The sequence below is a fragment of the Dama dama genome, chromosome 4 (genome assembly GCF_033118175.1).
Source record: "Dama dama isolate Ldn47 chromosome 4, ASM3311817v1, whole genome shotgun sequence".
Lineage (NCBI taxonomy): Eukaryota > Metazoa > Chordata > Mammalia > Artiodactyla > Cervidae > Dama > Dama dama.
The window spans coordinates 67,446,651-67,464,126 of record NC_083684.1 but is presented as its reverse complement, the minus strand read 5'-3'; the positions used below and the strand labels follow the sequence as shown (position 1 = coordinate 67,464,126).

General features: G+C 40.7%; 1 protein-coding gene across 1 annotated transcript in view; it reads right to left on the bottom strand.

Moving 5' to 3' along the window:
- Nucleotides 1–3,720: 3,720 nt before the first annotated feature.
- LOC133055207 (zinc finger protein 420-like) overlaps nucleotides 3,721–17,476 on the bottom strand; it is a 79,798-nt gene continuing 66,042 nt past the window's right edge. The window contains exon 6 of the mRNA XM_061140634.1: nucleotides 3,721–4,119. Within this exon, the coding sequence (XP_060996617.1) occupies nucleotides 3,721–4,119 (399 nt within the window). The remainder of the gene's footprint in view (nucleotides 4,120–17,476) is intronic.

The window sequence follows — 17,476 nt, the reverse complement described above, 5'->3', positions numbered from 1 at the left end:
ATTGGCATAAACTTTTAATTGTTGTTTTATCATTAGCAACTGAGCAATAAAGGTTTTCACAAACAATCTCAGTTCCCCAAGCCTGTGTCACATCTAAGCTACAGGTGAAAAGATAATTGCTGTTCTGAGGGGACGTGAATCACAGGATGACAAGCCCTTATCTAGGGGTCTGGCTGCCTCCCTCACTGCCACAGGAGCAGCTTGCTGTGACCAGAACCCACTATCCGGGAAATGGGAGGACGTCAAGTGAGTAGCTTCTGTTTCAGCCTGAGGGCAAGAATCTGCAAGAAACAGGTGCTTCGGGGAGTCTCGGTTGGTGACCATACAGGAAAAAGGAAGTGTTCTGACTCAAAGTAATCCAGGGCCAAAGCAACACGGGAAGGAGGAATAATTCAAAAAATTAAATGGAGCTATTAAAGAGAGATTGGGTGCTACACCAGATATCAGTTCCCAATGCCTCTTAATGTATCTTAGTGTAATTCTTTTTGAAAAAATATTTATTTGGCTGTACGGGATCTTACTTGTGGCATATGGGATCTAGTTCCCTGACGAGGGATCAAACCTAGGCCTCCAAACCCAACCTCCCCCACCCGCCACCCACATTGGGAATGAGGAGTCTTAGTCACTGGGCCACCAAGGAAGTCACAGTGTAATTTTTGTGACAGTGATTTTTACTGTTGAATCCAAGCCATATGAAACCTGATGTTTAATGTAACTAGTGACTGGAATTGCAGAGATAGATCTGAAATCATGGAGTACCTTACAGAAAACATGCATCTTTAAGGTTATTATACCTGTGCCAATAGCAGCTCCATGATTAATAAAAAGAAATTAAAACTATAGGAATGATCTGTCTTTAATAGGAACAGTGTATACACTTGACAATTCTGTGCTTAGTCGATGAATCGTGTCTGACTCTGCAACACCATGCACTGTAGCCCGCCAGGCTCCTCTGTCCATGGAAGTCTCCAGGCAAGAATAGTCTCTTTCTTCATTCATTTCAGCTCAGTCATGTCCGACTCTTTACAACCCTATGGACTGCAGCACGTCAGGCCTCCCTGTCCATCAACAACTCCCAATGTCTATTCAAACTCATGTCCATTGAGTCATGATGCCATCCAACCATCTCATCCTCTGTTGTCCCATCTCCCACCCTCAATCTTTCCCAGGATCAGGGTCTTCTCAAATAAGTCACTTCTTTCCATCAGGTGGCCAAAGTATTGGAGATTCAACTTCAACATCAGTCGTTCCAATGAATATTTAGGGCTGATTTCCTTTAGGGTGGACTGGTTGAATCTTCTTGTAGTACAACGGACTTTCAAGAGTCTTCTCCAACACCACAGTTCAAAAGCATCAATTCTTCGGGGCTCAGCTTTCTTCATAGATCAACTCTCAAATCCATACATGATTACTGGATAAACCATAGTCTTGACTAGACATACCTTTGTTGGCAAAGTAATGTCTGCTTTTTAATACACTGTCTAGGTTGGTCATAACTCTTCTTCCCAGGAGTAAGGCTCTTTTAATTTCATGGCTGCAGTCACCATCTGCACTGATTTTGGAGCCCAAAAAAATTAACTCTGCCACTGTTTTTCCATCTATTTGCCATGAAGTGATGGGAACAGATGCCGTGATCTTAGTTTCCTGAAGGTTGGGCTTTAAGCCAAATTTTGACTCTACTCTTTTACTTTCACCAAGAGGCTTTTTAGTTCTTCTTCTCTTTCTGCCATAAGGGTGGTGTCATCTGCATAGCTGAGGTTATTTTATTTCTCCCAGCAATCTTGATTCCAGCTTGTACTTCTTCCAGCCCAGCATTTCCCAGTATGTACTCTGCATATAAGTTCAATAAGTAGGGTGACAATATACAGCCCTGACGTACTCCTTTCCCTATTTGGAACCAGTCTGTTGTTCCATGGCCAGTTCTAACTGTTGCTTCTTGACCTACATACAGATTTCTCAAGAGGCAGATCAGGTGATATGGTATGCCCATTTTTCTAAGAATTTTCCACAGTTTCTGGTGAAGGTTACTGTTGGTTGTGAGTTAACACTTCATTCATTATAACCAACTAAAACACTAAAAACCATTCACTTCTACTGGCAGTCTTGTATCAATTTCATACATAGTTGAAATAAAACCTTAATAATCCATGGGATGATGCATGATTAAATACATATCAAAAGTACAGAGAAAGATATCATTTTTCTGATTTTTATGGTGTGTAAAACAAAGCCTAGGAAACAATTAGTAAACATGATATATACTAATTGCCTGCCTTTCCCAGAAGGGTTTCCAATACATTTCTAGGATATCACAGAAGTTGTCTCTTTCAGCACTGTCAAGTAACATTCATGACGTGCTGAAATTATAAAGTTACATCAGTGTTGTAGTGAACTGTGATGGTGTTCCTCTTTCAAATCAACTCATATAACTATTGAAAATTTATAACCAACTTCTGTCTTACTTTAATACATGAAAACATTCCATGATCACTTACATCATGGCAAAAACTCCCGATATTTCACATCAATGCCAAACACCTCCATTTAGATGTTCATTGTCCATTTTACATTATGGTATCCTTCATCTTCTAATGGAGAATAGATAGAAATGGTTGCAATACAATATGAAAAGGCTAATCTTTCAAGCATAAACCATCCAAAACCTATGTTTGCATACACACTATAGAAGTGAAGCATAGTATGGATTATTTGAGCATTGAATTACATTCACTTCTAATAATCTCAAATCACATCATTATAAACAAGCATACATTGCTAAGAATTCTAACTTTCTAAACGTCAATCTTCATCTCACGATCCACGCTGATATATCCATTTTCTGTGAGTTTTAACTATGGAGTACTCCCTATAGTAATTTTCCTTCAGAGAAACTTCGGAAAAGAGGATTGATGAAATACTTTTTAATATGCAGTCTCTTATGTTTCTTTATATCTGACTTTTGATTAAATATTTTTCTTCATATTTATTACATTATTTCCATAGGTTTTGTGTATAAACTCTCAAGTTTTCTGATGCATGTTTATGACAAACCTTTCATCACTTGTTCCATTACTACTGTTTTTCCCCGGTGTGTGTTCTCAGCTGTTTAGTGAGATGACCGCGATGACTAAAACTTTCGCCACAATGTTCATTTTTTTTTTTTTTTTAACATTTTTTTTTTTTTTTTTATTAGTTGGAGGCCAATCACTTCACAACATTTCAGTGGGTTTTGTCATACATTGATATGAATCAGCCATGGACTTACACGTATTCCCCATCCCGATTCACAATGTTCATGTTTTTATGGTTTCTCTTCAGTATGAACTCGCAGATGTGTAGTAAGAATTGATTTCTGATTAAAGGCTTTGCCACATTCTGTACATTTATATGGTTTCTCTCCAGTATGCACTCACAGATGTCCAGTAAGATTGAATTTCTGATTAAAGGCTTTGCCACATTCTGTACATTTATAAGGTTTCTCTCCAGTATGAACTCGCAGATGATTAGTGAGAATTGATTTGTGATTAAAGGCTTTGCCACATTCTGTACATTGGTATGCTTTCTCCCCAGTGTGGATTTGATGATGTGCAATTAAATTTGAACTCTGAATAAAGGCTCAGCCACACTCTGTACAATGATAAGGTCGCTCTCCACTATGAATTCGCTGATGTCAAGTAAGCTCTGAACAACTGATAACGGCTTTTTCACATTCCTTACATTTTAAGGTTTCTCCCCAGTATGAATTCGTTGATGATGTGTAAGAGTTGAGTTCTGACTAAAGGCTTTGCCACATTCTGTACATTTATATGGTTTCTCTCCAGTATGCACTCGCAGATGTTTAGTGAGAATTGATTTCTGATTAAAGGCTTTGCCACATTCTGTACATTTATACAGTTTCTCTCCAGTATGCACTCGCAGATGTGCAGTAAGATTGTTCTTCTTATTAAAGCCTTTGCCACATTCTGTACATTTATAAGGTTTCTCTCCAGTATGAACTCGCAGATGTGTAGTAAGATGGATCTTCTGATTAAAGCCTTTGCTGCATTCTATACACTTATACGGTCTCTCCCCAGTATGAATTCGCTGATGTCTAGTAAGTTCAGAACTGTTTATGAAGGTCTTCCCACATTCTGTACACTTATAACGCTTCTCCCTCATATGAATTCGGTGATGTTTACTAAGATTTGAACTCACAATAAAGGCTTTGCCACATTCTGATCATTTATAACATTTCTCTCCAGTGTGAGTAAGCTGATGTTGAGTAAGAAGTGAGCGATGGACAAATGTTTTGCCACATTCTGTACATTTGAAAGATTTCCTTCCTGTATGAATTTTCCTACGTCTACTTAGATTGGATGAGGTACTAAAGACTTTGCCGTGTATCTTACATTGGTGTCCTTTCTGTGGATTTTGAATAGTTTGCTGTTGTACAAGTTCTGAAGACTGACTAGAAGCTTTACCATATTCACTACAATTATAAGTGTTCTCTCCAGTGGGAATACTCTTTACAGAACGAAATGACATCTCATAAAAGATATTTCTACATTTATTACTTTTAGAATCCCTGTATGATGATTCAGGTACCTGATGTTTCATAAGGTTTGAGTCTCCTTCAACCTTATACCCAGTTTCATTGCTTGAATACCTTCTCACTCCACCATAAATACTCTTGTAATTACTGGGGCTGGAACTCATAATTAAGGCCTGACTAATTTATTACATGTGGAAAGCAGTTCCGTATTAGCAATATCATGATGTGTATTGAACAATGACAGTTGGACTACATCTCTTCCATTATCATCAACATTATACATTGTGGAAAGGAGAGGAAATATCTTTTGCTGGAAAAATAATGACTTCCTGCTCACAGATCCCTCAAATTGAGTATATTGTGAGTTTTGCTCCTCATTTTTAATTTTCAGATGTTCAGACATGCTTCAATGTATGCTTAAATGAAGGCTACATTCAGAATTGTTTGAATGAGTATTTGCAGTAGAGACTAAATCACCTTCCAAATATATCACGTTTCCTTTCAGAGAACATGTATGTTTCAAAAGGTGATGTAAATCTTTTTTAGAAAACTTACACTTCTCAGCAGATGTTGAAGACTGAAATTGGTGTTTCTCCCAGTTTGGATCATGTTCCTCATTTCTTTTTGCAGTAAGGTTTGCCTTATGTGTAACTGTCTCAATTTCTTTATGTCCATATAAACATCTTCTCTGTCTTTCATATGCCCTCATATATTCTAAGTGTTTTCTTAAATTGAAATTTCTGAGGTGTAGTCTTTCATATATTCCTAGGTTTGCTTTTGGAAACAAATCTTTTATCCTTGGTTTTTGTGGCATCAAATCCCAGGTGTCTTGTGGAGACATAGCTGAAAGATAACAAATAATAAGTAATTTTGCTTGCTATTCTCAATGAATATCCTTAAAGAGTTAGAGAAAACTGATGAACCCTTTATGAGCTCAAAAATAAAATAGAGAAGGAAGGATCAAGGTGCCAGAGTATTAGGAGGACACAGACTTTTCCTTCCCCAAAATCATCAAGAATACATCAGAAATGGAACACTTCTCACAGAGCCAAGCTGGACACTAGCAGAGGCCCTTGGAAATCTCCAAGGACAGATACTTTCCTGCTGAGCCAGGTAGGACAAGAGAAAGAAGAAGCAAAAGGAAGAGGAGAGAAGTGGGATGGGGCCTGCAGCCCTGGGGGGACATGAGAGTGAGGAGCGGTCTGCACATCCAGGGAAGGCCCTTGTCGGGGAGCTCAGTTTGGACAGGAGGAGAGCCTCATTCTCTGTGGGAGAGAACATGGCAACCCGCGTGTGGCAGCAGGACAGAGAGAGACCTGCACACGGGGGCCTGACCCCTGCCCTGCCCACCCAGCCTGAGAGGCACGCCCACCGCTGCAGACAAGGGCTGGGCGCTGAAATGTGGGGTTCGGACAGCAGACCCAGGCAGAGGACTGTGGTTGGCTGTGAGGAGACATCCTGAGGGGACGGGAGTAAGGGAGGGGCTCTATAAACGGGATGCTTGTGGAGGAAGCCTGAACCACCACAGAGCAGAGCACAAATCTCTGGACCAATCTCACGCATCAAGGTGTAGGCACCAGACGGATGACTAACGAGGTGCCCGTAGCCTTCAAAACAGAGACTACAAACAGAAAACTGGACAAAATGAGATGGCAAAGGAATGTGTGACAGAGGGAGAAGCGTGCTAAGAACCTACAGGAACCACTAAATGAAGAGGAAATGGGCAATCTAAAGATTCCTTCTTGATTTTAGTCATCCAAAGTGGAGACATCAAACATTTTCACAAATCCTAGCTGCCTAATAATTCTTTAGTCCACTTCTTGTCCAACGTGTTTCAAAGAATGTTCTACTAGATGCTTCAACCTAAAAATAACACATGATATTGACAGAGAACTAATCATAAAGTGAAGACACATAGGAAAGTATCTGAGGAAGCTCATTACACATAAGATAAATTATTAATTTCTTTTTTAAAAAATAATTTCTTAAGAAATTAAATGAAACAGAGACTTGGAACATGAAAATATCCTTGGAACACTGGAAATTCTGCTCATTACTCTGTGGAGACCTAAATGGGAAGGAAATAGAATGGAAAAGACTAGAGATCTTTTCAAGAAAATTAAAGATACCAGGGGAACATGTCATGCAAACATCGGCACAATAAAGGACACAAATGTTATGGGCTTAACAGAAGCAGAAGTTCTTAACAAAAGGTATCAGGAATACGCGGAAGAGCTATACAAAAATATCTTAATGGCCGTGATAACCAGGATGGTGTGATCACTCACCTAGAGACAGACATCCTGGAGTCTGAAATCAAGTGGGTCTAAAGAAGCATCACTACCAGCAGAGCTAGTGGAGGTGATGGAATTCCAGCTGAGCTATCTCAAATCTAAAAGATGATGCTATGAACATGCTGCACTCAAATGCCAGCAAATTTGGAAAACTCAGTAGTGGCCACAGGATGGGAAACGTCAGTTTTCATTCAAAACTCAAAGAAAGGCAACACACAAAAATGTTAAAATGACCACACAGTTGCACTAATTTCACACACTAGCAAAGGCAGGCTCAAAATTCTCCAAGTAAGTCTTCAACAGAATGTGACCTGAGAAATGCCAGATGTTCAAGCTGTATTTAGGAAAGGTAGAGGAACTGGTGATCAAATTGCCAACATCCCTTGGATCATTGAAAAAGCAATAGAGTTCCAGAAAAACATCTGCTTTGGTTTTATTGACTATATCAATGCCTTTTACTGTGTGGATCACAACAAACTGGAAAATTCTGAAAGAGATGGCGATGCCAGACCACCTTACCTGCCTCCTGACAAATCGCTATGCAGGTCAAGAAAAGACAGTTAGAACCAGACATGGAACAACAGACTGGTTCCAAATTGGGAAAAGAGTATGTCACGACTGTATAGTGTCACTCTGCTTATTTAACTTATAGGCAGAGTACATGATGCATGAGCACTGGGTGATCCCTGGGTTGGTAAGATTCCCTGGAGAAGGGAAAGGCTACCCACTCCAGGATTCTGGCCTAGAGAATTCCATGGACGGCATAGTCTGTGGGGTCCCAAAGACTCGGCCATGCCTGAGAACCGTTCACTTTCACTTTTCATCATGCTAAATGGTGGACTGGAAGAAGCACAAGCTGGAATCAAGATACAGGGAAAATATCAACAACGTCAGATATACAGATGACACCATGCTCATGGCAGAAAGCAATGAGAAACTGAGGAGTCTCCTGATGAAACTGAAAGAGGAGAGTGAAAAGCTGCCTTCAAACTCAACATTCAGAAAACCAAGATCATGGCATCCAGTCCCATCACTTCATGGAAAATAGTTGGGGAAACAATGGAAACACTGACAGACTTTATTTTTCGGGTCTCCAAAATAACTGCAGATGTTGACTTCAGCCTTGTGTGAGAGCCATTTCCTAGGTAGGTTGATAAGAAATCTAGGGGTCCCCAAGAAGAGAGAGGTCTGGAATACTCAAGGAGGAAGAAAGGACAAACTTTTTAATTCTTTTCCTCTACATTCCTTAGGATTATATAACAATAATGTATCCTGCCTGAGGACAGTCTCTGCATTAAACCATGTGGCTAATTCTGATATTTTAAAATGTAAATTATGGGAATAGGTTTGGTGAGGACTTTACAAGCTCCAGACATTCTTTGGATTCATTGAAGAGTATATAACTCCATTGCTAACAATAGCAAGCGGGTACTCTTGCTGCCCTCTTCTGATGTCTATGTCAGAAGCTTTCTCTATCTCCTTTATACTTTAATAAAATTTTATTACACAGAAGCTCTGAGCGATCAAGCCTCTCTCTGACCCCAGATTGAATTTTTCTCCTCCGGACGCCAAGAACCCCGGCGTCTTTGCATGATTCAGCAATAGCCTTTCACTTGGGAGGAAAAGTATAAGCAACCTAGACAGCATATTAAAAAGCAGAGACGTTACTTTGCTGAAAAAATGTCTGTCTAGTCAAAGCTATGGTTTTTCCACTAGTCATATATGGACGTGAGAGTTGGACCATAAAGAGAGCTGAGTCCCGAAAACCTGATGCTTTTCAACTGAGGTGTTGGAGAAGACTCTGAGTCCCTTGGAGTGCAAGGAGATCACATCACTACATCCCAAAGGAAGTCAGTCCTGAATATTCATTGGAAAGACTGATGCTGGAGCTGAGGCTCTAATAATTTGGCCACCTCAGGCAAAGAACTGACTCACCAGAAAAGACCCTGATGCTGGGGGACATTGAGGGCAGGAGAAGAAGGGGATAACACAGGATGAGATTGTTGTATGCATCACCGACTTGAGTATGACTTGAGTATGAGTATGACCAGGTTCCAGGTGTTGGTGATGGAGAGAGAAGCCTGGTGTGCTGCAGTCAATGGGTTTGCAAAGAATGGGACACAACTGAGAGACTGAATGAACTGACTGATAGGTATAATTGATTCTTTTCGGTGTACAGTAGTACAAAATTATAAAACAGCTGTATTCCAATTGGAACTTTTTCAAAAGATTTCTTTGTATAATCTAGAAATTCTTATAGTTTCAATCAACCATTAATCATATGGGTGGAAAATGTGCTAGGCTTTTTTTTGTGTGTGTGTGCTAGGCTTTTATGCCAATTTATTTTAAAATTCTGTGAGGTAAATAAATATATTAAAGTGGTTTAAAAAAATAAAAATAAAGTAGTTTAGCATTTTAGAATCAGGCCTGATACACTTCAGATATTTAATATGAAATCATAAAGGGAAAAGAGAAACTTGGAAGTAAACCTGAGATGTGCATTCTTTGATTTTCAGAAGGTTTTGCTTTCTGCAGTGAAAAAATTACTTGAATTTGAAATTTATTTAGAAGGTCCTATCTCTAGCTCTCAGTGGATAGGAAGTTATAAATCAGGCAACAAGAACCTGTTCCCAGTATTCCTAGAAGTTTAGCAGTTTCTCTACCACTCTACTCACACATTTTTCTCTAGAGGTAGAAAGAAACTTTCAAAGAACAGTCATACAGTTACTCATAAATGGCACAAGTTTCCTAGGATCCCCAAGAAATGGAAGAGCAATCAATAAATGCAGTTTGTGACAAGCTAAGAGAAGACTTTTAGTTTACACTGTGATGGAGAAAAGTAATCACCAGAGATGAATTCATGCATGATTTAAGAGAGAGAATGGGGCAGGTAATCCATTTCTTTCACAGTAGTAAAAATAAAGCCAGGTTTTCCAAAATCATTTCCACTGAGGCACATCTTCCAAAACCACGTGACAGAGGCTGACTTCCTCTCTGCTCCTTGGACCTCTCATCTGAGTCCACTCACACCTACCTGGGTGTATGGCTGCTGTGTCCATTCTCCTTATACTCCTGGGGTCGTTCAATTCCTCCAAAAAGGTGACCAGGTTCGGCTTAGAGGCCACAAGACCTGTTCATCAGAGAAAGGAATATTTGTGTTCTTAGAGATTCATCCGTGTCCAATCCTGTATGTATTCAAGTGAGATGGGAATGCATTGGAGAATGTTGATAAAGCCTAGAAAATTATTTCCCCAAAAACTATATTCAAAGCACCTCTACAACACTAATAAATACATAACAATCAAATCCTGAGATTTTGGTCACATGCTGCTAAGGCAAAAGTAAGTGTGTAAATGTGAAATTAACAAAGCGTGCAACTGTTTAATACCACAGAACGTATACAATTACCACTCAGCTAGAATGAAGCAGGCAGAGTACATCAGGGAATAAAAAGCTTACCAGCATAGCAAACCATCATGAAGCCTTCCTGTCTAAATTCACAGACACTCACTTCCCCCTAGAAAGCAGAGATCTGAAACCACTGTGGGAAGCAGACAATTTCAGAAGACATTCTAGAAATGAAGGAACCAAAACCTCGTGGGTAGGTAAGCGATTCTGGAAGGAAGTTCTCCTCACCCAAGGAGGCCAGGTTCCTGTAGTGCTCTAACATCACGTCTCTGTACAAGTCCCACTGACTGAGGTCCAGGCATTCCCACTCCTCTTGACTGAAGTCTATGGCCACATCCCAGAACGTCAGCCGTCCCTGGAACACAAAGTACAGATGCCATGGGGCCGTGGGAAGACTTCCTTATGTGACCCAAGTTGGAAACAGCAAGTTCAGAGAATTGGTTTTCCTTTAGGAGAGTGGCTGCTATTACACAAGAATATAGCTTTTACACAGTACTATTTTCACCGTATTTTTAACCCCAAGAAAAGAAGATGAGATATGATCCACAAACTACTACAGAAAGTAGCATGACTAGGAAGAGGAATTATAAAATAAATATTGGCATACTTATTTTTGACTGTTGTACTCATGTGACACAGGATAAACTGTCTATCAAAAAAAAAAAAAAAAAAAAAACAAACAAAACAAACCTGGAAATATTTTTTTAAAAACACATTCCATTCCAAACATTCTGGAGTGGGACCAATGTGCCACATTTTTAACAAGCTTACTTGAGCTAGTAACGTTTAAAATTCTGCTCCATGAATGACCAATTTGAAGAGCTATTAGGTAGAATAGTAAGGAAAGAATTCATCCTTAACTTTGAACTTTAAGTTTTCTACAGATTTTACAGGTCTCAGAGTAGTAACCTTGGTGGCAAGAATCATTTTAACTATTTAGCACCTACTATATATGCAGGTCAGGAAGCAACAATTAGAACTGGACATGGAACAACAGACTGGTTCCAAATAGAAAAAAAGAGTACGTCTAGGCTGTATATTGTCACTCTGCTTATTTAACTTATATGCAGAGTACATCATGAGAAAGGCTGGACTGGAGGAAGGACAAGCTGGAATCCAGACTGCCAGGGGAAATATCAATAACCTCAGATATGCAGATGACACTAACCTTATGGCAGAAAGTGAAGAGGAACTTAAAAGCCTCTTGATGAAAGTGAAAGAGAGTGAAAAAGTGGGCTTAAAGCTCAACATTCAGAAAATTAAGGTAGTGCCATCTGCTAACATCACTTCATGGGAAATAGATGGGGAGACAGTGGAAACAGTGTCAGACTTTAATTTTTTGGGCTCCAAAATCATTGAAGATGGTGATTGCAGCCATGAAATTAAAAGACGCTTACTCCTTGGAAGGAAAGTTATGAGCAACCTAGATACCATATTAAAAAACAGAGACAATACTTTATCAACAAAGGTCCATCTAATCAAGGCTATGGTTTTTCCACTGGTCATATATGGATGTGAGTGTTGGACTGTGAAGAAAGCTGAGCGCCGAAGCATTGATGCTTTTGAACTGTGGTGTTGGAGAAGACTCCTGTGTCCCTTGGACTGCAAGGAGATCCAGTCAGTCCATCCTAAGGGAGATCGGTCCTGGGTGTTCATTGGAAGGACTGATGCTGTAGCTGAATCTCCAATACTTAGGCCACCTCATGCGAAGAGTTGACTGATTGGAAAAGACCCTGATGCTGGGAGGGATTGGGGGCAGGAGGAGAAGGGGATGACAGATGATGAGATGGCTGGAAGGCATCACCAACTCCCGATGGACTTGACTTTGAATAAACTCTGGGAGTTGGTGATGGACAGGGAGGCCTGGCGTGCTGCGATTTAAGGGGTCGCAAAGAGTCAGACTCGACTGAGAGACTGAACTGAACTATATTTCTGACAGTTTTTCAGAATCTTCAATGTGCAACAGAAATAATTTAAAATGAATAATGTTGCTCTTGCACCCTTTAGAAGATATTTTAACAAACATTTTTTAAAATGGCAGAGCTGAAATTTTACATCAGTTTATGGACTCTAGACAGTAATAAAACACAGACAAATATACAGAGACAACTCTGTTGAAAGTTTACAGAAAATTCTGTATTCTTAAATAATACTAAAAGCAAGAAACATGTTAGTCACTCAGTCCTTTCCTATTCTTTGCAACCTCGGGGGCTGTAGCCTGCCAGGCTCCTCCCTCCATGGGATTCTCCAGGCAAGAATACTGGAATGGGTAGCCATTCCCTTCTCCAGGGACCTTTTCTGAAGAAAGAAAAGAAAAAAGAACTTCATAGAGTGGGAATCTCACAGAAGCACAGGAACCAATGAACACCTGAGGTCATGGTGTAAGAAGTACATGGGGAAATGTATAATCACTGCCAGGTATTTTGGCAACATTATGAAAGCCATTATCTCAATCTACTATGAAAAATAATAATTATGCTATTCCACTGCATATATTCCTCCCATGACCTGTAACCTAATAATATGTATCCAGGTTACTCCTCGCCTAAGAGAACACATACACTAATCACCCCTTCCTCCAGACAGGCCATACATTTTTCTGTAACTGTCGAGTGTAAACTCATGCTTATTGATTATTGGCTAATTGTTTCACTGTCTGAGCACATGGCACATGAGTGATGGGGCTATTGAGATTATATTTACCCTTCCTTAATTTATGTAAGTCTCAAGGAATTTGGGGTGGTGGGTTTGGACACGTACACATGGGGTATAAAAGATTTTCACAAACGCTGGTCGGGGTTCTTGGCTAAGAGGAGACTCTGCCTTAGACCCACCTGTGTGGGTCCACTGCACTCCACTATCTGCATTGTCCTTCTGAGTGAGTTTGTTTCCTGGAACGCGTGGCTAAAACATTTCCATTGGGAATCTCAGATACCAGTGACCCCCGGTGTTCATTTCTCACAAAGGGAAGTCACTAATTCTTCTTGAGAATTCATCGTGGTCTACAGAAAGCCAGGATAGTGTGAAGAAAAGGCTGTGGGACACAAGGGAGAAGCAGCCTAAGAGCCGGTCTTCACCATTATAAGAAATAAAGGAAAAAAAGACGTTGACGACAACAAACCCCCCAGGAGAAAAATTAGAATCAGAGCGTAAAGGTGTGCAGCTTCTCAGCCCAGCCGTTTCAGGAGGAAAAGCAGACACAGCCCCCGACCCGGGACAGGACGTTTACCTGAGAAGCTGCCATTCCCTCCTCTTCTGCCTCCTGCTCTGCGTCTTCTTTGGGGATATTATGTCCCAAACTCATATACATGCTAAGAAAATATCTTTAAAGGCATCCACACAGCTCTTTCACCTTCAACTGCTGCCGTTAAAAAGAAGAGAATGACTTCTTCTGTCTCTCTCCCTTTTCTGAGCTATTTTCTGGCTTCGTCTGTCTCAGAACTGTAGTGGGTAATCAAGATTAAGCTGATATGCTAATCACATCCTGGGTTTGGTGCTCACTTTCCCCACTCTCTTTGCAGACCACCCCGAGAGTTCTCTTTCTTTTCGCATTAGAGAGACCAAGCCTCAGAAAAATTCACAAGAGACAAGGAACCCAGCTTCTGACTCTGCCTCTGACAGTCTTTGAAACAATGCAGCAGGAAGACCCGCTTCCAGGAGCCCTGAGCTTGAGCCCTCAGCTCTGCCTGCCCCAGAGCTCTGGAGCGAGGGTTTAGGGCGGGATCTTCTAGAAACAAAGAACCTCAGCCTGATTCCGGGGGAGGGGCTCTTTCTCAGATGGATGTGGCCCTGCAAGGTCTGTGCCTGTGCCCTTGGGGGAGGGGTGAGTGTTTGGTGGGAATCACCTGGGGACCCTGGGTTCCTGCAAGGCTTTGCTCTCAGAATTCTAGGAAAGATGGCCTGAGTCCTTAATTTTGGTTTGTTTGTTACTCCCCTCTGTAACCTGGGACACAGGTGTGCGCAAAATGATTTGCACTGTGACCACCTCTCTGCAGGTGGGGAGTCTGCTACATACAGCAAGACCAGGATCCGGGAGGTGTTTCCATCACAGCTTTCTTTGAGAATAAACCAGGGGCAGCAGTGGACGTTGGGTTAACTGTGTGTATGTGCAGGGACAGATGCATTTGAAAATGATGCCCTAAAATCTATCCGGTGACCAACCAAGGACATAATGATCAGCGTTAAGTCATAAGTGAACTTACCCATAAATTAACACATGAAACAGATTCTCTGGTGGCTCAGACAGGAGAGTCTGCCTGCATGTGGGAGACCCCAGTTTGATCCCTGGGTCAGAAAGATCCCCTGGAGAAGAAAATGGCAACCCTTTCCAGTATTCTTGCCTGGAAAATCCCATGGGCTACAGTCCATGGAGTCCCAAGGAATCAGACATGGTCTGAGCGACTTCACCTGCACTTTCAACACAGAAAAATGTTGCTTCTCAACTTCATGTTTGTATTTCCAGGCTTTATGAATCATCTGCTACAGTTTGTTCTCTGCTCTTTATGGAGAGTTCTATTTTTCATATCTTTAAAGGATAATTGACTAAGGAAAAATTAAAGATAGCATATTTGTTTTTCTAGTGGTATATATTCTAAAAAATAATCACTGTGCATGCACCAGTATCACTATCTTAGACGATTTAGTTTCACAGCAGAATTGAGAGTAAGGTACAGAGCTTTCCCATATACCTTTTGTTCCCTCACGAGGACAATCTCCCTACTTGTGCCCCACCAGTGTATACATCTGTTACCACTGATGAATATACATAGACATTAAACAAAGTTTCTAGTTTCACCTTATGTTTCTCTTCTAGGGGTGTTCACTCTAAGGATCTGGGCAAATGTTTAATTACTTGTGTGCATTAAAACAGTTTCACACAATGATTTCATGGTCCTGAACTCAGGATATTCATAGCCCCTCCTTGCAACCCATGGCAACCACTGACCATTTTAATCTCTTCTACATTTCTGAGTAGATTCTCATGTGGCTCCGTGGTAAAGAATGCACCTGGCAATGCAGGTGACCCGAGTGATGTGGGTTCAATCCATGAATAAGGAAGATACTTTGAAAGAGGAAATGGCCACCTACTCCAGTGTTCTTTCCTGGGAAATCTCAGGGACACAGGTACCTGGCAGGTACAATCCATTCGGTCCCAAAGACTCAGACACAATGCAGCACATAAGAACATTGACCTACATCAAAATGCCATGTTGTAAAAACCTTCCTTTTTGTAGCATTTTCAGATGGGCCTCTTTCACTTAGTAAAATGCATGGAACGATCATCCATGTATTTTATACCTTGAAAGCTTAATATAAAAATGTTTAAAATCGATGTCAGCACGACTAGTCCTGCTTTTTAAATAATATCATCAATAACATTTTCTAGATTCCATATGTATATATGTTAAAACTTATTTTCACAAATATAGAGCATAGACCTGTGGACACAGTGGGAGAATGAGAGGGGGCCCAATTGAGAGACGAGCCTTGACATATATTCACCACAATGTGTAAAACAGGTAGCAAGTGAGAAGCTGTTCCACAGCACAGAGAGCTCAGTGCGGGGATCTGTGATGGCTAGAGGGGTGAGACGGGGATCGTGGGAGGGAGGTTCAAGAGAGAGTGGGAGTACATATATCTATGGCTGATTGATGAAGTTGCACAGCAGAATCTAACACATTATAAAGCATTTATATTCATATATATATCTCAGAGGAAAAAGAAAAAACAGATTGATAAACCAGTTCTTAGGAACCCACCTGACAGTGAAGGGCCCTCGGGCCTCATCCCTGGTCCAGGAATACTCCACGTGCTCTGGGGAGACTAAGCCTCTGCGCCTCAGCTGCTGAGGCTGGGGGGGGGGGGGGGGGGATCTTGATCCTTCAGATGGGCAGGAGCCGAAAGAGAGATGCTTAGCATCGCTAAATAATAAGAAATGCAGAACAAAACGACAGTGATACATCACCTCCTGACAGTCAGAATAACAACTAGCAGAAAGCCCACTAATAATGTCATAAATGCGGAAGAGGCTTGGAGATCAGGGAATCTCCTACATGGCTGGAGGGAATATAAGCAGGTGCAGTCATTTGGGAGGACAGTGTGGAAGTTCCTTAAAAAATATAACCTCCTGACATTAAAGGAAATGAATTCCCAGAATAGTAGACAAAATAGATTAATTGACAAATTTATAAGATTTGCAGTTTTTCTTAAATCATCTGCAATTCTGAAATGACCAGCTATGAACTAGAATTTTTAAATTCTTTAAGAAAATATGTATGAATATTCACACACTCACATGTTCTCACTGCCTGTATATCTTCAGATATATATTTATTGTATTCAATGTGTGTTACATAAATTATATAACACATATTCTTTCAGATATTTATATATTGCATTCAATGTATGTCAAAGTCATGAGAAACATGACTTTGGCCGAACATGACAAACATGATAGTTTCATTGAGTTAGACAAGGCTGTGGTCCATGTGATCAGATTGGCTAGTTTTCTGTGATTGTGGTTTTTATTCTGTCTGCCCTCTGATGGAGAAGGGTTAGAGGCTTATGGAATCTTCCTGATGGGAGAGCATATCTGAGGTTATTGATATTTCTCCCAGCAATCTTGATTCCAGCTTGTGCCTCACCCAGCCCAGCATTTCACATGACCTTCCATGCATTTCAGTTAAATAAGCAATGTGAGAACATACAGACTTGATGCACTCCATTCCCAATTAGGAACCGGTCTGTAGTGCCATGTCCAGCTCTAACTGTTGCTTCTTGACCTGCATACAGATTTCTCAGGAGGCAGGTCAGGTGGTCTGGTATTCCCATCTCTTTAAGAATTTTCCACAGTTTCTTGTGATCCACACAAAGGCTTTAGCATAATTAATGGAACAGAAATAGATGTTTTCCTGGAACGGTCTTTCTTTTTCTATGATCCAAGGGATGTTGGCAATTTGATCTCTGGTTCCTCTACTTTTTCTAAATCCAGCTTGAATATCTGGAAGTCCTTGGTTCACATACTATTGAAGCCTGGCTTGGAGAATTTTGAGCACGACTTTCCTAGCATGTGAGATGAGTGCAATAACTGTGCCTCAGTTTGAGCATTCTTTGGCATAGCCTTTCTTTGGGATTTGAATGAAAACTGACATTTTCCAGTCCTGTGGCCAGGGCTGTTTTCCACGTTTGCTGCCATATTGAGTGCAGCACTTTAACAGCATCATATTTTAGGGTTTGAAATAGC